Consider the following 25,281-nt stretch of genomic DNA (forward strand, 5'->3'; position numbering starts at 1 on the left):
ATCTTTAACTCATTGACATAGTCAAGATACAGTGATGGACTATTCTGCAAATACTGCAAGGAGCAAGTGTAACAGCTCTATTGAAGCTTCATGTCTTCATAAACATCCTGGTGATCTGTGCCATGAATTAGATGTAAATAGGGCTGAAATAAATCTCCAAAGGCATTTTGCTGAAGGTTATAACTCTTCAAAGTTCTTCAGTAACAATGTACCATCAACCAAATGATGTATATACATTATTCTCATAATTGTGCTGGATTTGAGTTCTTGAAAATCAGTTTGAAAACATGTTAGAAATAATTATGAAAATATATTGATAAAGGAACACTCCATTGACTAACAAAGATGGAGTATTCATGTTCTAATGACAGCCACAGACAAATAAAACGTCAACCATAGCTACTGTATCACACATCTATGTTAATATAGCTATAGTTTATTACTTTGTTTTGATTATAGATCAATTAAGCTGCAGGTACTTTCAATCATGCCGTTCGATGCCGTTCTGGTGTAGCTAGCTGGCCAGCAGAAACTGTGATTCATGGAACCGATCTGAAATCCATAAATGTTTTCTAAAAAAAGATGAAAAAAAGTAAAGAAGTGATAGGAGATAGAAGCTACAACATATGTATTTGGTCAAAATTAAAAAGAAATTTTACTCTCATAGCTCACTAAGGTCATGATTTTATTGTGTTCCAAATTTTACTGTGATGTAAAAGAATTCTAAAGAAGAACCAATCGGAGACAATCATGTGCTACATGCTCTGGGATGACCCTGCCTGAGCAGGCAGATTGGACCTGATGTCCCAGTGTGGTCCCTTCCAGCCTGATCCATTCTGAGACTCTGTGTGATTCTGTGAAGGATGAATCAAAACTCATAGGGCTTTCATAGACTTTCAGAGGACTTAAATATCAGACTTCTGCTTCAAGAGTGAGGACTCCACATGTCTGAAACCATATAAATACCAGAAGCCAAAGTTAGGTTAATATTTTTTTTTTCTGTGCCATACCAGAGGAAACATTGGTGAATATGTACATGTCATGAACAATCATCGTCCTTGCTGTCATGGCTGAAGAGGAACATGTTAATAATACAGTGCAGGAATCAAATTAAGCTGCTTATGAAGTTTGTTTTTATTTTAATAACACCAGCTTTGTTGAGTCAAGTAAAGGCTAACTTCATAGTCTGAATTTAACAAGAGGGCAATAGCACAGACCTAGGGAATGGATAGAAATACAATTCCCAGAATGCTTTCCAATCCTGCAAAAATTGATTCTTCAGAGACTTTCTGAGTGACCCTAATTATCTACCTTTAATAATCTTAAGGTTTTTTTGTGTTGAGGTTTTAAAATCCATATTTACTTGTGTGAAGAACGAGTCTTCAGTCTGTTTAAAATCTACCACTTGCTGATTTATTTAATTTACCCTACTTATACCTGTTCTTGTGATATTACTCTTGGTCTTCCAGATCTGTATCATATCCTTCTCTCAATGTTAATTTTTCACACCTGTGGAATAACTTATGGAATAAGTAGCTGTTAACAGTCTAGAGATGTGATACTGTAGGAAGGTGTTTGTAATTTCCTTTTATGGGGCTGTTAAGTCTTCCTGGCCATGATTTTTTCAAGGTGCTTCACAGGTGAAATACTAGATGTAACTGAGATCTGCTGAAGCTGAGAGGGCAGTAAAAGTCTTCTGTTATATATATTTGGTACCGATAGAGAACATCTTGCAACACTTACTATCAAGCTGTTTCAGTGGGGAAACATTCAACTTCTCTGTCTTTCCACCACTTTTCCTCTTTTGGCCTCTCAGAAGATAAGGTTCTTATGACAACACGTTCAGCATAAAACCCAAACACTTTTTTTTCTGGGCATAAAAACTACTACTGTTTTCAGCAAGTGAAGAAATTTGGGTCTGCCTTGCCGTTTTGGAGACCAGAGCATACATTCTCAAAATACTGTTCTGTTTGTTTTCTGTTTCATGTTGGTTTTTGTTTTGCTTTTCAGTAAATAATAATAATTTTAACAATAATAATTTAATAAACCCTAACAACCAAAAAAAACCACCAAATCCTGTGACAAAACCATGTACTTAGACATTTTTTAAAAATACATTTCTTCAAGCTGAAACTTTAAATCTGCTGTAACACTAAGTATGTTGGATTTTAGCTTTCTATTTTTCAAGTAAGAGACTTCAGTCTCCCAAACTGTCTTACTATTTTTTTCCTGGAAAATAAGTCTCTTCCCTTTGCTTAAGACATAAGATTTTTGATGGGTAGTCTGACTGAAGATGAAATCTGGGGGTTTTTTGAGAACTGTATTTTTAGTCTGTTTTTATCCAGAATTCTATTCTAATCTTGAGTTCTCTAATATAACATTACTTGTCAAAATGTTCAGATACAAATATAATCATTCAATACACGGTGGTTGATTGAAGGTGGCATCAAATCAGAATTTTAAGTGAAATGTGTACCTGTCACTTCCTCAACTGCATTTCTGAAATCCTCCAAGTGTTGGCTGAGCATTCATTCTAAATCGCATTAACACATTTAAAGACACTGCTTACTTGGTTTTGAGGAGCATAACTATTTCCCTTCTTCACAGGGCCGTTTTTCAATGCTTTCTCCCTGGCATGGTCTGCCATCAGGTCCTGGTGCAGGATTATTACACTGGCGAGTTCGAGTGCTCTCTCCATTGATGCAGGTGGACCAGGCACTCCAACAGCTCCAGCCTCCATCAGTCACAACTGGCATTAAGACATCATATATCAGACATTAGACATCAGACATTAAGACATCAGGATTAGACCATCTACCTCTTTCAAGGTGGAGCATGATTCAACTCAGTTATGGTGATTGTGCAGATCAATGCAGTCTCAACCAACACATCACAAAGATTTGGCTTTTAAAAATCTATTTGTCAGTGGCAATGCTTAAGAGCCCTGTGCTTTCAACATTTTTATCATGCTAGGAAACAAACACTAAGGCACATTTTGGGCACCTTTGTGTTAAAAACCTGGCCATAGAGAATGAATTTACTGCACAGTAAATTTTTTATGCTGTCGGGACTGCATCATTTTCCCTTTTCCCCAGCCTAATATTAAACTAGCACAGTAATTTTGAAACATGATTATGTACTAGCAGATACCAAGCTTTTGCAGAAAACTGAAGAAAAAATAGTTTAAGACATGGTGAGATTGCTTTTGCCTGAAATGAGTTTACCTGTACTGCACCAAGCTTCAATAATACTCGGGTGTACTTAAATGAACTTCATGTCATTCCAAGACACAGTGATGTATGTGGTACAATGAACTCCATATTAGAGTACCCTCTTTATAGAAAGAACCCAGTAACTTACCTTAACTTCCACACCTTGTCCTTGAGATATGACAGCAATAGATACAAGGAGGTGCTAAGAAATGTTTCTGGTCTTACAAAGGCTCATTTTGTCAGCATATTGTTACAAGAGATAAGATAATTTTAGTTTATTTGGAGTATTTACTAACCTTTCACTAATGTAGATTTGGGAATTTGACAAGCAATTCCCTTAAAATAACTTGAGCACAGGCATGTACAGACTCCATCTACCAGCACAAGGGTGCCTCCATTTTTACAGGGTTCACATTTGCACACACTGTATTCGGTAATATAGTCTTCAATTGCTCTTTCCAAATTTTGTTTCTTTAAATATGCATCTCTCATCTTAACTGGAACAAGTGTATGTATTGGAGAAAGCTGTAGAAGAAAAAAAGCCAATGCATAACACACTTTTCCAAAGTTCTGAATCCTTTTGATATAACCATCACTAGAATAGAAATCTGAAGGAATGGTTAAGATAAAGACAATGTGTGAAAGTTCATGATAAACTTGGAGTCTCACCTCCATCTTAGAACAAAATCTTTCAAACTGTAAAAAGCCACAGCTTTGAAGAAGCTGTACTCACCCTTTGCTGTATCACCACTGGAGCATCAACCAAAGATTTAGCCCACTGTACGTAATCCTCTACATCAACTGCTTTGGATCCTCGAAGTAACATTTCTTTAATTTTAACTGAAAAGTCAACCGTCCCCCCCTCAACTAAGGAAAGGACATCATCAATGATAGCATCGTCATTCATTTCTGCTGCAGAAAAAAATAAAAGAGGATGAAGAAGGGTGTTTAATGTCCATGCATCTGGAAGAACAGCTATTCTCCTAGTGCAGCCAATCCGTCTTTGTACAATGATTATAGAGAGAACTGTTGGTTGTAGGAGAATTCAATATCTCTTTGCTCATACCTCTTATGTGGAAGGAAATCTTGTATTTTGCAATTAAATTAAAAAACCTAGATATGAAAGTAGAAGAAAGGATATGACGAACTGAAAGACATTATAGAGATCACAGTCCTTTGATGACAAGAAAAAGATAATGAGTAATTCTACTGTATCCCCTGAGCTAAGTCAAAATAGGGCAGGAATTAGAAGAGTAGGAGTTTTTGCTTCATAGCTAAAATACACAAGCAGTGAAAATGACACAGTGAAAATTACTATCTCTTACACACGTAGTAGTAAATATCCTTCCCTTTTGCAATTTTTATTCCATGTGGAACAAAGCCCATGTCTAGACACATAAAGGAGCAGAGGGTAACAATGACAGGCAGGGGAACACAAACAGAGTAGTCAGAGAAAGGGAGGCCCTGCTTTGACTCCTCCCCAGCCTATTCCAGGGGAGCCATTAGCCCTGCAAGATGGAGCAGCAAGATGTGTCAGTGGAAGTGCTCTCTGGATGCAAAACATGGCATTTTGGGATTACACAAATTTAAATAATTAGCATATATTTACAGGAGGGCCATTGGTAAGGGGGGGGTTCAACCTTGCTTTGGGAGGCACAAACTCGAGGATATAAAGGGATAAAGTAAAAAAAAAAAAAAAAAAAAAGTGGACTGATTGCATGTAGAAAAATTACTGATCTGTGAGTTTCTCTGCTGTGTACTGTCATTCATCTTTGCAGTCTGTCCTGGCTTACCATTACATTTAATTCTAACTTTCCTAGGTTGAAAGGACTCTATTCTGTGTGCATGCATGTGTATAGAGCCCTGTGTGGCAGCAGCTAGAGCTGCTGAACCGGCTAATTATGGGAAATTAAATTAACATATTTGTCCCATGTCCCTTTTCATAGCCTGAATATTTGATAGTAGTGTTGTTATTGGTGCTGCAAGCAGCACGTGCTTAAAAGGCTAATAGGCAGTTGGTGTTTGTGGTCTAAGAACTGGAGCAAGTGACCATACATACTCCATTGTGTGATGACTAGCAGGTGAATATAGGATAAGTGGTTTGGGAACCAAGTACCAGAGCAGCTATTCCTGTAGCCTAAATCTAGTGGCTTTCTGTGATGCAGTGACCAAGAGTCAGCAAGGGACAACCAACAGATGTCATCAACCTGGCCTTCTTTAAGACCTTTGATGCAGTCCCACATGACTTCCTTATCTCCCAACTGAAGACGGACATATGGACCCAAATGGTGGACTTATTGGTGGGCGAGAAACTGGCACAGCCAGAGGGTTGTGGTCAATGGCTCTATGTCTGGGTGGAGGCTGGTGAGGGATGTGTCCCTCAGGGCTCTATTTGGGTCCAATGCTCATCAGTATCTTTATCAGTGATAGAGAGTGGGGTCAGGTGCACCCTCAGAAAGCTTCCAAATGACACAAAATTGAGCCATTAACACAACAGAAGGATTGGGTTCCATCCTGAAACATCCAGACAAACTTGAGAAGTGAGCCCACAAAAACCTCATGAAGTTCAGGAGGTCTAAGTGGTGGTGCTGCACTTGGGTCAGGCAATAGCAGGCCTGAGCACAGGCTAGGAGAAGAACTCACAGAGAGCAGCCCTGCCCTGAAGGACTTGGGGGTGCTGGTGGGTGAGAGGTTGGACATGGCCCAGCCATGGCGCTCACAGCCCAGAGAGCCAAACGTGTCCTGGGCTGCATCCAGAGCCCCGTGGGCAGTAGGGCAAGGGGAGAGATTTTGCCCCTCTACTCTGCTTTCATGAGATCCCACGTGCATTCAGCTCAGGGGTCTCAAGTGCAAGGAAGACGGGGACCCTGTGGAGAAAGTCCAGAGGAGGCCACAGAAATGGACAGAATGCTGGAGAACCTTTCCTATGAGGGACATGCTGAGAGAGATGGGGTTGTTCAGCCTGGAAAAGAGAAGGCTCATTGCAGTCCTCCAGTACTTAAAGGAATCTTAAAAAGAGAGAGGAGGGCAATATTTGTACTTGTTAAATAGTGACAGAATAAGGAGGAGTGCTTTTAAAGAGGAGAGATTTAGATTAGCTAGAACTAGTTCAGCTAATCTAGAACAGCCTGATCTAGTGTGTTGAATCCCTTTCAATGATGTGTTGGAACTAGATGATCTCTAAGGTCCCTTCCAACCCGAACCATTCTGTGATTTTATGTCTGCAGAGTGAGACAAGTGGAGGAGCTGGATACTGGGTTTCTAGGCCAAATGCTGGAGAGACCTCAACATTCTAGGCTTGACTGAGATCTCTTTGCATATGAGTGCATTTCTGCCTAAGGCAACTGGAGTTAAGAAGATCTAAGGTTCAATTTCTGGACCAACTGAGCACCTAAGGCCAGTTCCTGGAAACATCAACAGTGTGTGTCTTGGTGTGCATCAGAGAGTCTGCACCAGCAATGGGAGTGGAGCTGTGGGCCTGGTGTTATATATCTCTCTCACTAACAGAGATTGTTCTGGGTTGACCTGCCTCCTATCCCGTATGTCCCATATCTTGGATACATTGTTGTGTCTGGCAGCTGCCCCTCCCTCTCTGGCGGGGCCTCCTGGCTTCTTACTTTTGCTGCTGCTGGCTTGCTTGCTCTGGCTCTCTGCTCTCTGCTGCTTGCTTTTGCTATTGCTTGGTCTGTTTTGTTTTTTATTTTCCTTTTTTTTCCTGTTGTTTCTCTTTCTTCTGTTCTTTTTTTCCTTCCTCTCTCTCTCTCTCTCTCTCTGTTTGCTGGCCTGCCCTGCCACTGGCTCTCGCTGCTTCCGTTTGGTTTTTTTTCCTTCTTTTTCCCTTCCGCGTCCCCCGCCCCCCCCCCCCCAAGGTTTGAACCGGCTCCGGACCTGACCTGACCTGAGAAGTTGGAGAAGTCCTGGGTCTGCAAGAGAAGCTGAGTACCCTTCCCGACAGTAACACAGTTCCTTTTCCCACTTTGGTGTTGGGGAGTGTTCTTTTCATTGTCAATAAACCGTTTTTTTCCACTTTTCCTCCAAGGTATTTTTTCCTTGTGAACCCAGGGCTGGGGGGAGGGGTGGTGGAGGGTTTGGTTTAGGGGACTCCTTTACAGGTTCTTCCCTAATTTATTCCAAACCAGGACAGAGATATATAACACTAACCCAATATATATAAATATCATGGGGAGACTGAAATACCTGAGGCTTGTATTGCCTTGGACAACGTGGCTTCCAGAGGACCCTCCCAAGCCTCAACCATTCTGTGATTCTGTGATATTGCCCGCTGATCAGATGGAGAGGAGAAAAAGATGAAGCCACTTTGTTGGGGGGGTTTCCTCACCCGAGCTTTAGGTGGTTTAAAGTCCTTGGCCCTCTAAAACCCTGAGTCGTGTCAGTGTAAAAAAGCAGAGTCCTCAAGGTCTGTTTTCAGATTTCTCGTGTTGTTTATTATTCGATATCTCAGAATTTTCTCTGCTCCCCATCCGAGATCCGGACAGCAGCTGGGACACGAGGTGACTCCCCGCCTCGGGGGATGTCCCCTAACATTTATACAGATAACTATGTAGTGGTTATTTACTATTTTGTGCCAGTGCCCAGTGCCCACACTAGAAATGACATTCCATTTCAATCCAATCCACTCTAACTACTTTGTGCCATTACCGCCCCAAAAAATGGAGGATGAGGAAGAAGGAGAAGCACATGAGGTACCACCTAAATTCCACCATCTTGTCCCCATTTACTTCTATTCTAAGAATTCTAAAACTACTGAATTCTATATCATCTACTGTGCTAAACTACAATTTTCACATCCTGGAGGTTTGTAATTCCTTTTGCAATGTTGGAAGCTTTTCCCATGGATTAAAATCAAACCCGGTGTTTTCCTGGGCTCTGTGCCAAGGTCTCCGAGCCCCCTGGACCGGCTCCACACCCCCCTGTCCAGGGCTCAAATTCCTTTCCTCAGGTCCCAGGCCATCCAAGGGGATGTCCTGGACTCCAACACACTTGTGCCATTTGTGTTTGCCTGAGCACTGTCTGTATTTTGCATCTATTTATTTGTGGCCAGTGATGTGTGTATATGTGTATGTACGTATTTATGTATGTATGTATGTATGTGTGTATGTGTGTATGAGTATATGTATGTATGTATGCATCATGTTGGTGTCTTCATGTGTGCATGCTGAGAACACATTTTCAGGCTGTCTTCACTTGGGCACTTGGAAGAATGTGAATCTCACATGTATTTCTCTGCTGGATTTGTCTTTTCCCTAACAGCAATAACTAAATTGATTATTCAAGGGAAGCTACTGGTATTATCTTTCCTTAAGCAGAAGATATAATGTGAATCAAGGATATACTTACAATTGTTCTTCGAATGAATACGTTCACATTTACCACCATCAAGATTAAACTTGCCATGTATGTCTTCATATGCAAGACCGGCATCTAAGTGATAGCCAAGGCATTTTTTCACATCATCTACAGTGAATTCTGAAATTAGAAATAGGTAGTTAGATAGACCGAATAAGCATAAATAACAAGGCATTGTTATTACAGAATACATTTCAGGGCTATTGGAAATGTTTGTGATCCCATTTACCTTTTACTTTACTTTTTACCTTTTACTTTTCCTTGTCTAGGTAATGAATATGAGGATGACTGTGATTGAAGTACCTGAACAGATGCAGGTGAAATCTATGATGATTAGGAAAATATCAAAAATAAATTTCTGCTTTCCATTATCTCGTTGCATGCAGGTCTCCCTTTAGGAATCAATTTTTCCTTTTATTATATTGAAATTTTATCTTTTGCAGTTGCTCAATATTTAATCTTTTTATAGACTAAAGTACTGAATTCTTTCACTCTCTCTTCTAAGGCCACTGATCTCTTAAAAGTCTTCTTTCTCCATTAATTCTAACCCTCCTCTACCCACTGCTGTTTCCAACACCTCCTTTTTCTCCTTATTGAACCCAAACATATCATCTGCAACCAGCACTGTGTTCAGAAAGAATTTTGCTTAAAATTGGGACTTAAAAAATTCAGAACTACAATCTCCAGGTGCTGAACAGATTAGTAGTGGGTAATGAAATTTGTCCTATGTCCCTTTTCATAGCCTGAATATTTGATAGTAGTATTGTTATTGGTGCTGCAAGCCACAAGTGTTTATTTTCTGATCTCCAAAATCAATATGAGAATTGCTTTTTCTCGCTTTATTCCAGCATGATCACTTTAATCCAGCACAAACCTGTGTATATCTAAACTGCACATGAGGGAAGATTAAATTTCAGCTTTCTTATTTTAATCAGGGCACAGAATATTCCAGCGTGAATGTTAAAAGCTATGAAATCAATTTCAACTCACTCATGTGCTCCATGTGGTTTCTAGAAAGGACTTCAATTTTTTATTTTTTTTGTCACCTCCATGCTCTTAGAGTGATTGTGCCACAAAATGCTACAAAGTTCCAAATAGGATTTAGGCAGGTTTTCTTGTCTTTGGACATCTCTTGTGAATAATGCAATTATTGCTAATGTATTCACGAGGTTTATTTAAGGTGTTTTTGCCCTTCAGTCACAGATTTAAACCAGAGATTTCAGATAGTTCTGTAAGTTATAAAGGTTGACTCTTTTCTCTGTTAACTCATGTAATTCTATAAGGTTACTGGTGTGCCACAAGCAGCATGCACTGAACTGCGCTGTTCTCAGTATTTTTCCACATACGCAGATCTACCACCACGTCTCTGAAAGTCTGGGACCTTGGTCATAGGAACAGAAAACATACCTTCTTGAGACATAGCATGATTATCCAACACGTAAACAAGTTCGTATTTTCCTCCTACAGTTCCAGAGACTGCATAGTGAGTTCCATAAATTTCTAGGAATTTGAAATACTCCCCCTTGTCATATTCAGCAGGCAGAAGTTTTAAATCATCAAGGAAGGTGTCTGTGAGACGGATATCACGACTCCGAATTTGGAACCTTCCCAGCTGAACCTGTCCTTTTACATGCAGAAAGCTTTGGTTCTGAATGCAGGGAGAGGAAAAGAGAAGAGAGCATGAAAAGCATAAAAATCTATTCTATTTTACCTGTAAAGAAGCTACTTTTCAACATGGCATTCCATTTAGCAGTATGGAAGTGGGACAAATTTGTTTTATAAAAATTAAAAAGCTCTCTGATCTGAACTGAGGAAGCAGCAAGAGAGTTATTTTAGTTCTATTTTGGTAGAACTCTTCCCTTACTCATTTCAGCAAGACTTTTGTGATCTATTTGACAACAGGTCTCTTGAAGCACAATGTCTACTGAAAAGTGGCTTTCTGACTTTCATAAAGTTGAAAAGTAGTTCTACATGGCTTGCTAAATAGCAGAAGCTGCCCACTCACATCAGATGGAGTTTCCTCTTTGTTTATAATCAGAGCAGATCTAATTTCTCTCTCTTTTTGGTTCACTTCCCTGTTATTCTCATATTGTCAGGACACAGCTGCAATTTAAAAAAAAAAAAAAAAAAAAACAAACCCAAACCAACACCATAAAGGAAAATTAATGAGGAAAAAGCTCCATATTATGTATTTGAGCCATACATACATTGTAAGTTTACGTATAGCAACTGATACTTTTGTAAGTTACTCTCCAGGTGATTTTATATCATATTCTAAATTGAGACGTAGCTACTGCTGTAACTTGTAAAATAAATTCTTGTGAAATAGTTGCACTTAAGACTCTAAGGGAACACATTATTCTTCCAAACACCATTATTATCTGCTGTATTTATGTGACTCCCTTAATAGTAGTGCCCAATAGGAGGAATGTAAAAGGGACCTAGCACCAGACCATCACGTTATCCAGAACCATTTAAAGGATTTTAAACTGCTGACTCAGAGTCTGCTTAAGACTGGCAGAAATCTTCAGGCAACGAAATCATTATGAGGAAATTTTTGTAGGTGCAACATTCCTACCAACCAGCATACACAGATTGTTTCTCTCCAGGCACCTCCAGGACACTGATTTTAACTTTCATTTGGGCCCTTGAGGGATCTCATGTCACTCCACTACCCTGCAGCTCCTTGACTTTGCAGTGATGGAACTCTGCTTGTGACAGATTGTGACTCATTCTCTGAAATGATCTCTCAGCAAGAATTTGAGTCCAAAACTCCTGTCACAAGCCACTAGACTATAAGCAGACATTAAGACCCCCTGAGTTATAGAACTTGATCTTTTATGTCTGTGAAAATTCATGGTTTGAGGTTTAAATTATTTATTTCCCTCCCAAGAAAACTTATACCAGTACAAAGGCAATGCTGGATTCAGCTTATTTTTATAGTGCAGATCTTTGTCTTCAACATTATTTTAATTAATCATTAATAAAACTTATCTTAGCTTTCCCTTATATCTATTTCACCTCAGAGCTCTGAATGGGTCCTAGACAACAAGAGTGACAAACTTGAAAGTTTTAATTAGTTGAGGCAAACCCAGTATTCCTTGCACATGGTGCACTTCAGCTCTATGGAGTTGATATGCTTTGTATGTGATGGCATATTTTAATTGCAGGCCTTGGCATAAAGTGTAGAAAAGGGTATATGACCTGACCAGTTAATTTCATTAGCACACAGCTTCTGGATTAGGCCATAATGCTCAGTTCTGCTCAGTTTGGCTGAGGGAAAGGTTAATTTTCTTCACAGTGGCTAGCACAGGACTGTGTTTGGGTTTTGTGCTGAATACAGGGTTGATAATACAGAGATGTTTTTGTTATTGGTGAACATTGCTTATATACAGCCAAGGCCTTTTCTGATTTTTGTACTGCTCTGCTGGCAAGGAAATTTGGGGTGCTTGGGAGGTTGGGGGAGACACATCTGTGACAGATTTTCCATACCGTATGACATTGGTCTCTGTATATAAAGTGGATTGAAGAAGGAGGAAAGGAGGATTTTCGGAGTGATGGCATTTGTTCTCCCAAGTAATGTTACATGTGATAAAGCCCTGTTTTCCTGGAGATGCCTGAGCACCTGCCTTCCTGTGGGAAGCAGTGACAGAATTCTTTATTTTGCTTTGCTCATCTGCATGGGTTTTGCTTTCCTGTTAAACTGTCTTTATCTCAACTCATGAGTTCTCTTGTTTTTATGCTTCCCATTCTCTCCCAAGCCTGCTGCTGGGGGAGTGAAGGAGCAGCTGCCTGGGGCTTGTCTGCTGCAACTACAACATGTTTAGCATTGGTTTTTGTGGTCTATCTAATTTTGACCTCACTAAATGCTAAGGCTGTTTCTTTACTATCGAATAAAATAGGGTAGGGTCTTCCCACTGTTTCAAAGGGCAGGTAGAGGTATGACTTATCTGCAATCTAAAATGGGCTTGCTTTTTCCAGACTGTCTACAGGAACATTCCCTTCAAACATACTGTTTGGAAGTGCAGGATGGGCATTGCTTATGAGAACTAGCACTGAACTGACTAAAGTCATGACAGCATGCTAGTAAAGTGCTCATGCCTTATAGTGCTGGGTAGTTTATTAATACAGATGTACTGCAGTGTCTGAGATCTGACCTTTTGGTCATTATTCCTAAAATTTATTTTGTGTTTATGTATTCTAGCCCTACTCAGTGAAAATTTTTGATCACAAGGCTTGATCTAATCTGCCCACATTACACTAGGTCAGAAATGCTCTTTAATCCTCATGAGACCAGAGGTCTTGATCCTTTCTAACAGCAAGCCCCTGATGAAGATGAAGGTGCTTGCTTGTCAAAGATAAACAGTGGGAAAAACAAGATACTTTGAGTTGCCATTTGACTGTGTCTGAAATTGTAATGCTATTGTCACCAGTATTTCATTTTTTAAAAAAACAAAATTTAAAAAAAAGTAGCAGCTGGCTAGAATACTTAGATTATTATTGCCTAATTCTAGCACTGCATAAACTGTAGTACAAATAATGATTTTAATTACATTAAAACCTTAAAAAAATTATTCTCACCCTTTCTTCGTAGATTTGCAGAATATTTGCAAAGGTATGATTCTTTCTGTAGTCATATTTGAAATTTCCTTCTAAAGAAGTTCTGTTCATTCCATAAGTAGGTGTGTATTTCACAGACAAGCCAGCACTGAAATATTTCTGTTTTTCTCTGTAAACTTCTTGTATCATTTTCACACGATCATGGTAGTACAGAGATGAGAAAGTTTTGTCTGCTTTTGTCTGAGAAAAGGTAGACAAAAGATTGTATGAGAAAACAACAGATAGTAGTAGAAAAATCTATAGCACTTTAAAACTGTACTTTTTACAGAGCATATCTACATATTTTGTAACAGCTCTTTTTTCTTTTAAACCAAACCAAATGGACATATCGCTCCATCCACAAACTGCCTCATAGGGATCAGTTCAGTGGTTGAAAAGTGAACAGAAAACTGCAATGACAATAATTTAGTGAATATTAAATCTCTACATGTAACACTGTCAAGGTAATTTATATGTGTCAACAGCCTCTTTACACTCTCTACAGCTTCCTCGTGAGGAAGAGGAGGGGCAGGCACTGATCTCTTCTCCCTGGTTACCAGTGACAGGACCTGAGGGAATGGCCTGAAATTGTGTCAGGAGAGATTTAGTTTGGATATTAGAAAAGTTTCTTCACCCAGAGGGTGGTTGGGCACTGGAACAGACTCTCCAGGGTGGTGGTCACAGCACCACCCTGACAGAGCTCAAAGAACTGTTTGGACAATGGTCTCAGGTGTGACCCTTGTAGTGTCCTGTGCAGAGCCAGGAGTTGGACTCAATGGTTCTTCCAGCTCGGGAGATTCTAAGACTCTATGTGAGGAATAACAGTTTCTCTTTCCTAAAACACAGTTAAGATTTGCTAAAAGCTCCCGACTTGTGAAATAAGTCAGAATTATGACTCTGCCTTCTTACAGCAAGCTATAACTAATTCAGAATACCTGTTTAAGTGGTGTTTATTTTAGTACACTTTAGTAGAACATCACATTTTAGCAACTGAAAATTGTCTTAACAGTGCATAAACATAACCAGAGATCTCTGGGTCAGATGTACTCATTTTGGTAGGGATCTCGTTTAAAGTGTATTTGTTTAATCAAGTTCCTACTTACAGTAATTTAGGAGACAGAATTGTGCTTGATTTCTAGAAAGCATCTGACTTTTTTTCAACAATCATTAACATTTTTCTTGTTCAAATCTCAGTGAAAGTCATAGTCTGAAACTTAAAAGCCTAATGATTTTTTTCCCAGTGGGACAGGGAAAAACATTGCTGTTAAGAAAAAAACAAGAAGGAGCACAATATTATAATATTATGTCTGCCTTTTTATCAGTGGCTTTTTTATTTCCTTGAAAATGTAACTTATTTGCTCTTCTACCTAGCAGAAGTTTGGTATTGTCATGCTTTCTGTATATCTTCTGTTCATTTCTTCTGCTGATATTTTAAGCTTTCCAGGAAGATAATTTAATTTATTGTGCACAGGTGCAGCATGAAGGTGTGGGAGTTTTTCTGGCATAACTGAGCTTAACTGCCAAAGTATATGATAACAACATCTTTTCTTCTGGACTGTAGCAAAGCCTAATCAGCTGCTGCCTGACTGAAAAGATATGCTGATATACTTTCAAAAGTGTGCCAGGAGTTGGAATTCAATTAAACACATCCTATCTTGCAAAGGACTGAGACTTACATTGTAAGTGAGCACAGCCACATTCCACGGCTTGCGGTAGTATGTCCGCGTGTTCCCATCACGCACCCGGTCACAGAGACCATTGAAAAACTCATTGTCAAATGGGCTCGCCATTGGCTGCATCCCTAAAACATTGATTCTACAAGAGAAATACAAGAAAAGTTATATTTCAAAAGAGGGGGTGTCAGCACACATGACAGAGATGGAGACTATAGCTGGGGAACTGAATCCTGCTCCGTCCAAGCAGCTTGACTCATCTCTTGTGGTTTCTCATCTGTGTACTGCAGATAGTTAAATCTTTTGTAAACTTCTTGAAGGGTCATGTATAAAAAATAAAGAAATAAAAGGCATTAAGCCTCAAACACAGTGAAAACTTTAGGCACAAAAGGAGGTAAAAAGCACTTTTCCTTGACCAATGCATTTGTGAGAAAGAATATTTGTTCTTGACAAGTACATCTGTGAGAAGACATTCCCTGTAGATTTAAAATGTACATATCAACAGCCATATAGATATTTTAACAACTTATATTAGTTTGTTTGCTGGTAAGCACTTGGTTATCAAGTGCATACAACATCCATTAAATCTTTAGAAGGAATCTAAATGCTACTCCAGCATTGTCTCTTCTAGCAGTGTGTGACCTAGTGGAATAGCAGCATTTCCTGGAGCAAAAATAAGAGATGAAACCTAAACCATTACAAAACCAGAGAGGCAGGCACATCAGCTGTATAGCTCTATGCATCTATATACTGATGTACAGAAAATACTTCCAAAGACAACTCCTTAGAGGATTCTGTATAATTTGTTTGCCCTTTTGTGACTGTTTCATACATTTCAATCTCTTCAGTATTTCCACTATTTACAGATGTTTCCAATATCTTTTTAGTATTTTTACCCTTTACATCTTGCAAATGTATGTGTATCTTTCTCTAGAAAGTGGCAAACAAGTCATCGAAGTCACCAGTGTCATTTCTGTACCTGTACAATAAACGTTTTCTCATGCAAGATATTAGTAACAAATTGTCATAGAAACTTCTAAAATGCCTATATACTTGGTTTACTTCCTCGTGCTAAAAAAGCAGCATTTTTCCTCTTGCACAGTAAGAAGTGAAATGAGAAGGATGTATGATTTTCGTTAAACATACGGTGCTGCTGTGGTATACTTTTTTGTTTGGTTTGGATTGCTGCCTTCTAACTCTATGTGTAGGTAAACAGTATGTCACATTTTCTTTTTGTTAGAGATGAAAGAAATCCAGCAGGGTCTGAGAACAGAAAGATTCATTTTTAACTTAGATTAATGATGAAAGCTCCTGTAAACAACAAAGATCTGGGAAGTGGATAATGCAATACTGGAAGAAAGCTGCACATAAAGTGTTGTTAAAGTAAGGCATCCCGTTGTATAAATAGTCAAGAGATATTTTTCTCCCTTTTATATATACATTTTAGCAAAGTAATTGAAAATTACTGATTGGTTGTGAAATATCATTAGAAGCAAATCTGTATACTTATAAACTTTACATTTATATAAAATGTAAGTTTATTCATGTGACGTGTATGTATGTTTCTGTTTACTAACATTAGGATTGATTTATGCAGTCTGCATATTTTATCCTCACAAGTGTACAAAATAAAGTCTTAGTTAAGTGTTCTTGCAAATGCTACTTAGCATTTCTGAATACAAATGCTACCATGATTCATATTCCTCTTTTGGGAATGTTACTGTGCCCCAGGTTTTTCAGCTGGCTTTTGAGACAATCCCAAACTCTTCACTAGGCTCAATATTTCTTTTTACTACCTACCCTTGTCCTGCAGTCCTGCCAACTTCAGACACATCAATATCATGGTTTCGGCATGGTGATCGTGGGGGAGATTCACAGTCATCTTCATCGGAATTGTCTCCACAGTCATTATCTACATTGCACACGAGTCTTTGCTTTATACATCGACCTGATCAAGGAATAAAACATTGCTTGAATGCATTTTTGTCAAGATGAACTTTAAACGGCACCCTCAGCTACTCTTTAAGATCTTCCTCTACGTATATTTCTACTGTTGTCAGGAGGGATTAAAGTCCTATGCTCTGCCACTTTCAAATGAAAAAACCCTGCATACTACAGTTACATATAAGTTAGTAGGATGACTGAGAAAAGTGACAGGAGGACTGCTTTCATCTGAAGAAAATTGTTGCATCCTAGACTTCTATAGTAGATTTCAAATGTTAGGTAGATTGATTTTTTTTATTTATATTAAGAGAATACAGGGAAATATCAATTCAATATCAACAAAAAATTATTTCTAAATAATTTAAATTGTTGTTATGTATATGTAGTGTATGGACATGTAGTGTCTTAAAATATAGTGATTTGTGTTCCAAAGCAACAAGGAAGCAGTAAATTTTCTGAGCTTACATATCACAAGTTTTACAAAGACTCAGAGTTTCTTTCCTACAGAATTTAAAGACTTTGGTAAATTAGCTGTTGCATAATAAAGCAACATTTTGATATCATCAATCTCCTCTGTAAATGCCACACAATCCCTGTGAACTAGTAGTTAAAGCTCTAATTTCTAATTTTAAATTGCTTATTTGCACTTTTCGGTATTTGAGTAAAAAGCAATATAAAAAATGGCTTAGAACTTCAGATTCATATCTCATCTTTCTGGTTTTGTTTTTACTAGATTTACTACTATTAACTTTTCCTACTTTATTTTAATTTATGAAGAATCTTGAGCACTACATTCATATGCCTTGTATCTCTTTACAATGTATATCTTATTTTGGATCTAGATGCATGCTGCTCTCCAACTAGCATCTATCATACCAGTTAGAATGGTAAATATCCATATCCATTCTGTTAAAATTCCTTCAGTCTTAGTTGTTTTCCTGGTGTTTTTTCATAAAATCTAGTGATTCAGTGGCAAGTGGGGCAGTTAAGATAGAAGAAAGGATATGGTCAGTATGATCAGCTTCTTACCATGGAGTAGAAGTTACAGAAGAATTTAAACTAGGTGCAAATTAAAATGAAAGATGAGAGGAATGTACCCCTACTTAAGCAGTTTGGCTGCTGTGATTTTGGCATTGTGGCTTTGAACTCACCTGTCCATGGACTATTTTTAAATGCTAGCATGAGGCTAATGTAACTTATTCACAGAACTAAAATGTGGTTTCTGAGTTACTGGTTTTCTTGCTATGGCTCAAAAAAACCTACCCGAACTGCACTGAAAGTCTGCACCACAGTCTGGTTCGAGTTCTTCAGGACAGGGTTCGCTGGGGTTACAGGTTTGTGTCTCTCCTAAGGCATCCAGGCATGCTTTTCCACCAAACTGCCCAAATCTTTCAACATGTCTGGAGCGAAACTTGGAAGAAAAATATTAATATTGCTCAGAGAGGAAAGAGAACTCTACCAGAACTTCAGGGTTTCCAGCTGAATTTAGAGCTTTTCAAAACGAAACATTTTGAAAACCCACAGGCACAATTCATGGATAAAATAACATTGAATTAACAATTATTATTAATAATACTTAGATAGTATGTAAATATGCTAAATTTTTACTATTTAGTTTACTTTGTTGTTTTATTTCACTCCAGTGTGGAAATGGCTCATTTATATTTTGTATGTTTTCAAGCCTTAAAAGAACTCTCCTAAGAAAATAAAAATTTGCTTTGGGAAAGAAATCGTGGGTTTGTTTGTTTAGTTGTTTTTCTTTAGTTGTTGTTTAGTTGTTTATTTGGTTTTTGTCTTTTTAATTTAAAAAAGGAAAAAAGATATTGAAAAATAACATTTTAAACAGAAACACACATATGGCCAAAACAGATACTTTATATGAAGAAAACTTTTTGAATGAGTATACTTGAGCACTACTGGATGTAGTATTGTCTTACTCTATGGCTTCAAATCTTACATTATTATTCATCAAATCATGAACATAAAGTATTAGGAGCTGCAATCTGACACTTTCTCGTAACTTACAGATAGACAGATAGCCCTTTGTTTGTCACTTTGGAACAAAGACTTTCAAGGACAGCTTACCATTTGATTGGTGCATGGGTCGCAGGGCCCCCATGAACTCCAGCTGCTCAGTTTGCAGTGTATTGGAGATGGGGCATTCAGTTCCCTTGTTTCCCTGTGGACAGCTTTTTCTGAAGAGCTGTCAAACAAAACATTCCAGTACAGTCCTGGGCAGTATACTAAAATCACATGTGAGTTTATATTTAAACCATAGACCAATATTGTGAAAGCATCTTCAACCTGATTTCTGTTTCACTTTCATAGCAGTACTTAGTTGTATCAACAGCTGCCTAATATTAAATTCTTTGGTGGTTGAAAATTACATTAAAAACAACTTTGAAGACTTAATAAGCCAGGTGTTTTCCTCTTTTTTAGATCTTTGTGCACACAAATGCTCTTATGGTGGGTCATGTTATTGAAGAGAATGAAACAATAATACACAAAGAACACCTACATTCAGATAGTGGTTGTGCTCCCCAATGAGTAAAGCTAAAGACTAACACACAGCAGCACATATCAAATGCATGAAGCACTTCAATATGTCTCTGTGATTTTAGCTAATTGACTTTGATGGTGCTGCTCTTAACCCTGGATAAAAGCATATTTGCCTTCCAGAGCTGAAAGAAGACTCATAAATAAAGGTATTACTTGGTAAGAGGATAATTTTCATTGCTAGAAAAAACAGACATGTTTAGCTATCTCACTGTTCTTCAGCTTGCCAAGTTGAATACTCTTGCAGTTAGGCCTTTTTTTTTTTTTTTTTTTTTTAGAATGACTTTTCATTTTGATGCTCAGTTTTAAATATCATCAGACTTCCAGTCTGCAGTACATGTAAGGCCATTACTTAATAGAAATCAGGTTTCTTTAAAGCACCCACTGGCAGATTTTAAAAACTGATGCATTATGGAATGACTATCAAGTTTAAAAGCCAAGGCTGGTAGCTTACTGGTGACTTTATCTTCAATGGTAAGTAGCAGAGGAATAAAGGAGCATTGAAGTCTGACTTGCTTTTTTTTTTACCCTCAGTAACTTACTCCAATTCGGCCTTATATGATGAGTATTCATTCCCTGTGAAGCAATTCTCTCTCTGCATCTCTCCAAGTTAATGCTCTTGCCCCTGCTGTACAATGGGACCTTTGCTGAGCCCAGCTGTTTGGCAGATCTGCAGCTCCTGCAGTGGGAGGTACCTATGGGTTTTCACTGCAGGCAGGGCTCTGCTCTCAGCTCTTTGACCCCCATACACAGTACAAATACTGCAGGTGTCCAAACAAATGTAACCTGATTCCATAAGATGAAGAAATCTGCAGTTTGGCCAACAAAGACAGCAGTTCATCCAAGTCTCTGGTGCCATTTATTCTATGTTAAGTTTACATATGTACTAAGTTTTTATTGAGAAAATAAACCAACTTCTTATCAAAGCTATCAAGCCTTAACTAACTCAGGGATCTCAGACTTGCCCAAGATTTTGCCATGGCAACTATTAAACACAGAAATAGGTTACCCAGGGAAATGGTAGACTGTCCTTCCCTGGAAGTATGCCAGTCTACTGTCAGGACCCCTGGCTAGCCTAATCAAAAGCCCTGTTTTGAACAGAAGATCTCCAGAAGTTCCTTTTAACCTAGACTTTTCAATGTATTCAGCAGTTCTCCAAAATTCTGACAAGTATTGTATTTGAAATTTGATGTAGCTCCCTAGCCTCTTCAAAATCAACTCTGCCATTTGTAAGTAGCTCATCTTACAGGTACCTCATACTAAGCAAGTAATCCTTAAAAAGTTCTTGTAGTTTTCTATGTGTTTCCCACCACTCAGCATGACAGTAGAATCAACAGTGGGAAAAAATTAAAATCTCCTGCTCTGGTAAATGGATGAGGATCAGCTTGTACTGCATCTGCAGGATGCCTTTCCATCTTCTTACTAATGGAAGACTGCAAACCTCTGAGTAACAACATCTATTCTGGCATCTTGGGTTGAAGGCAGACAGACTGTCCTTAAAGACAGTAGAAGTGAGAACCCTTACATGCTAGACCCATAAGATATATTGTAGCATCTGATGGAATGTCTGGAAGTTATCTTATTCCTACCAATTACAAAGTATTCTGATGTTAGACACATTTACATTGAAATGTATTTCTTAACCGTTAAATTATTGCTGTAAATATAGAGCCAAAAACCCTTAAAGGCAATAAGGATTAATCATGGAAAGCAGACTTGTGCCTAAAGAAACGATTAGAATCAAGCTACTTCAGGTCCTAAAGATTCTCCCAGAGGTGGTTGTAAAGCATTATTTACATTCTAAGTAAAAATCATACGCAGAAGATACTGATGTCTCCAATGCAAATGGAAGTCCTGCCACACACTGTCTGCAAACAAGAGCTGATGGTAGTCTCTGACTGACTTTCAGGAAAGAACATAATTAAAGATCTTTTCCAACTTAAGTGATTATATTATTTTTTGATAATAAAAGTTTACCAACTTTTGCAAGAATATTTATTGGGTGGTCTACACACACCCATGGGCCTTCTCCAGTGTAGTGTATGAGGTTGACATGATTTGCTGCAGATTCAGGGTTAGGGTTTTGAATTTACTTCAGCACAGGGAAATAAAAATAAAAATCAGAAAAATCTCATTGCAAATTATCTATAAACTTTGAAACAACACTAATGCATCCACTATTCAGATTATATGGGAAATCAAAGGCACATATATTCAACAACAATGTTTAAAATAATCAAGATACAAAAAATTGCAAACTTGTCACCTCCACATTAAATTTGAAGAAAAAGTGTTACTGAAAAACCACATTGAAACAGATGCTATGTCACACAAATGAAATAGTAGAGAAGGTAAAAACAGTTCAGGTAAAAACTGAAGAGCATCACTGAAGGTGACAGTTGAGAGCACAAACTTCAAAGGTGGGCATGGAAATCAAAACACCTTCTCTGCTGTCCTTTATTGAGAGGTTTCAGGGACAGAAGAGTACTCTTTGGAAAGCAAAAGCCATTTCACAATCAGTACACAGAACGGATTGCACCTTGTCTTGGATTGCACTCTATACACCCTCTAGCCACATGGCTCTGGTGATTAGTTGTTGAGTCATACTTCAGAATAGAGAGCTATTGACTTCATCAGTTACAAAATGGATGACTCAAAAAAAGGTCTTGATTTTATAATTATCACTGTCAAAGAAATAAGGCACATCTCTCTTGAACACGTTAGCTTCACATGAGAGCATATGCTATTTGCCAACTGTAGTTGCTAGCACCATCTTCAAGCTGTACAGCCTTTGGTATGCTGCGGAGCCAAGCTCCTAGCCAATGTTGCCTGCTATGGATTATCTCTGATAGTTATATCCTCTGTCTGGACCATTTCTAACTGAACATGCTAGACCTGTGCTTTAATTGGATCTGAATGTTAAAACAGTAATAACCGTCAAAACATAAGAAGCAAGTGCTTGCCCAATCTAGTGGCCTTCTATGATGGACTGCTTCCATCAGTGGACAAGAGAAGGGCTGTAGATGTCATTTATCTGGACTTCTGTATGGCCTTTGACATGGTCCCTCACCATATTCTTCTCTCTGAAATGGAGAGAGATGGATACAGTTCCATACTGAGAGATGGATAAGAAAGCTGTTGGATGGTCACATGCAGAGGTTAAAGGTCAATGGCTCAGAGTCCCAATGGACATCAGTGACAAATGATATCCCTCAGGGGTCTGTACTGAGTGTTTTTTGGTATCTTCATTAATGACACAAATGAAGGAATTGAGTGCACCCTCAGCAAATTACAGATGACACCAAGCTGAGTGGTTGAGTGTTGACACTCCTGAAGGGTGGGATGCCATCCAGAGGGGCCTGGACAAGCTCAAGAAGTGACCCTTGGGAATCTGATGAGGTTTAACAAGGCCAAGTGCTGGTGCTGCACCTGGGCAGGGATAACCCCTGGTGTCAGCACAGGCTGGGCATGACCAGAGCCAGAGCAGCCCTGCCCAGAAGGACTTGGGGGTGCTGGTGGGTGAGAGGCTGGACATGCCCCGGCCATGGCATTGACAGCCCAGAGAGCCAAATGTGTCCTGGGCTGCATCCAGAGCCCCGTGGGCAGCAGGGGAGGGAGGGGCTCCTCTCCTCTGCCCCTCTGCTCTGCTCTGGTGAGACCCACCCAGAGCTCTGCATCCAGAGCTGGGGTCCCAGCACAGGGGGACAGGCACCTGTCAGAGAGTCCAGGGGAAGCCACTAAGATGATCAGAGGGATGGAGCACTTCTCCTGTGAGGAAAGGATGAGAGAGTTGGGATTGTTCAACCTGGAAAAGAGGCAGTTTAGGGGTGACCTAACTACAGCCATCCCATACCTGAAGAGAGCCTACAAGAAAGATGCAGAGGGGCTTTTTACAAGAGCATGGAGTGACTGGATAAAGGAGAACAGATTAAAAGAGAGTAGCTACAGATTAGGTATCAGGAGGAAGTTCTTTGTTGTGAGGATAGTCAGGAATTGGTACAGCTTGCCCAGAGGAGTTGTGTATGCCCCATCCATGGAAGTGTTTAGGGCCAGACTGGATGGAGCTCTGAGCAACTTGGTCTAGTGAAAAGGGTCCCTCTGCCTAGCTGGGACCTTCATGACCATCTTGTCCCTACCTTCCTGCTGTGTGCAGACACCTCCCACCAGACCAGGTTGCTCCAAGTTTAACCCAACCTGGCATTTAACACTCCCAGTGTTGGTAATCCGTAGCTTCCCTGGGCAACCTGTTCCAGTGTCTCACCACCCCCACAGTAAAGAACCTGTTCCTAATATTTAACCATATTTCTCCCTTCAGTAATGGGTTCAGTGCACCCATTAATTCTCCTCCTATCACTGTAGTTCCTGATGAAGAGAACAGCTCCAGGTTCCCTGTAGGCACCTTCAGATACTGGAAGGTCTGGGGACTATAAAGGTTCCACACAACCTTCTCCAGGCTGAACAGCCCCAGATTTCTCAGTTGTTGTTGTTGTTTTTATAGGGGAGTTCCATTAGTCTTCTAATTAATGTAATGGCTTCCCCTGGACTTGCTTCAACATATATCTATTATAAGGCTCACATTTTTTCATCATTTAGTTTTGACCATTCTTGTGAATTACACATTTCTGGAAGCGCAGCTCTTTAGTTGTTTTCACATAAGCGTTTGGTAGGGACTAGGCCTTTGTTGTCCTCCTAGTGATACTTGCAGTGAAAACACAAAGGCTGTATTTCCAAGGATTAGAACTAATCTGTCTAGGAGATTTTAAATATTAAGAGAAGCATTGTCAGCATAAAATTCGGCAGTTTCAGAAAGAAATAGATTGAGATTAGGGATTTTCATAGAGCACACAACAGAAAAAAGGAATCTGAGCTTCACCTGCCTGCAAAAATATGCCTTTAACTGCTATCAGGCACCTTTATTGTGTCACATAGATCCAAAATAAACAAATATATCATTGTTATCTGCCTCCTTGAAATATAGCATGAAGTAGTTTTCTTTTTCATAGGATTGTCTGGGCAAGGTACTGTTAAAAATGTCCACACTGAATGTTTATGCTCTGTGTTAGAGAAACAAAACAGTGGAGACAGCTGCAGAAGAAAAAGAGCACTTACCTTCTGCTTTCCCCCCAGACTGAGGCAACAGTCTCAACAGTACATAGTATGACTATAAGCTGCAGAATAACATGCATGATTCTCATTTTGTAGGTGAACAGACTAGACTTGTCGTGACTGAAATTGTAATTTATTTATATGTTCCTTTTGTTATTTATTACCAAGAGAACAAACAAAAAGCAGTGTGTGCTGAAGAATGCCAGTAACTGGCCAAAACTGCCTTACGGTAAGTACTCTAAAGTCCACTTTCCAGAAAATTCCACTTTTTCCCTGAAAGGGAAAATACTGTGAAGCACTTGCAAGGTTAAAAATAAACAAAATTGTTTTAACAGTGTCTATTGAATATAGGGAAAAAACCATGATGTATTGATTTAAGAGAACCGTTAACTGCCTAGTAAAAAAGCTGTTGTAACAGTGACTCATGTAAAGAACAAACAGTTCCTAAAGCAGAGATTTTTACAAGAGCAAGTTCAGTATAACAGCTTTGGAATCCTCATTTGGAATACTAGAGGACTAAAGTCCCAAGATTCTTTTTTTAATTCCTCCTCCAATATAAAAGAACAACACATTATTTTGTGTGGGTTTGAATGAGACTAAAACTCTTTTAGCTTTCACTGTCACAAAAACCCAAACCACAAGCCAGCTCTTTAGAAGAGCATTCCTTTTCAGTAGTTTGCTGTAATCCAGATTTAAGGCATCATGTGTTGGACACAAGTCACTCATAAACAGCCTACTGTTAACAATTCCATATCTGGCTACAGTCTTAAAATAATGATCCAGGGTAAAGATATTCCAAATTATCATGAATTATTACCATAATA

General features: G+C 38.9%; 1 protein-coding gene across 2 annotated transcripts; it reads right to left on the minus strand.

The window, feature by feature from the left end:
* Window positions 1-416: 416 nt before the first annotated feature.
* Window positions 417-24,574, minus strand: C9 (complement C9). 2 transcript variants are annotated; one of them, XM_066339844.1, is made up of 12 exons: window positions 24,461-24,574; window positions 18,881-18,998; window positions 18,059-18,206; window positions 16,652-16,799; window positions 14,855-14,993; window positions 13,161-13,379; window positions 9,987-10,227; window positions 8,571-8,699; window positions 3,946-4,124; window positions 3,509-3,737; window positions 2,570-2,749; window positions 417-572 (listed from the first exon to the last, which is right to left on the minus strand). In XM_066339844.1, exons 1-11 carry the CDS (start codon window positions 24,544-24,546, stop codon window positions 2,589-2,591), a joined length of 1,797 nt encoding a protein of 598 aa, XP_066195941.1. In that variant the 5' UTR covers window positions 24,547-24,574; the 3' UTR covers window positions 417-572; window positions 2,570-2,588. The 2 variants fall into 2 exon arrangements, with proteins under 2 accessions (XP_066195941.1, XP_066195942.1); XM_066339845.1 differs by lacking the exon at window positions 417-572 and adding an exon at window positions 669-948.
* Window positions 24,575-25,281: the final 707 nt, after the last annotated feature.

This window comes from Sylvia atricapilla, chromosome Z (genome assembly GCF_009819655.1).
Source record: "Sylvia atricapilla isolate bSylAtr1 chromosome Z, bSylAtr1.pri, whole genome shotgun sequence".
NCBI classification, from domain to species: Eukaryota; Metazoa; Chordata; class Aves; order Passeriformes; family Sylviidae; genus Sylvia; species Sylvia atricapilla.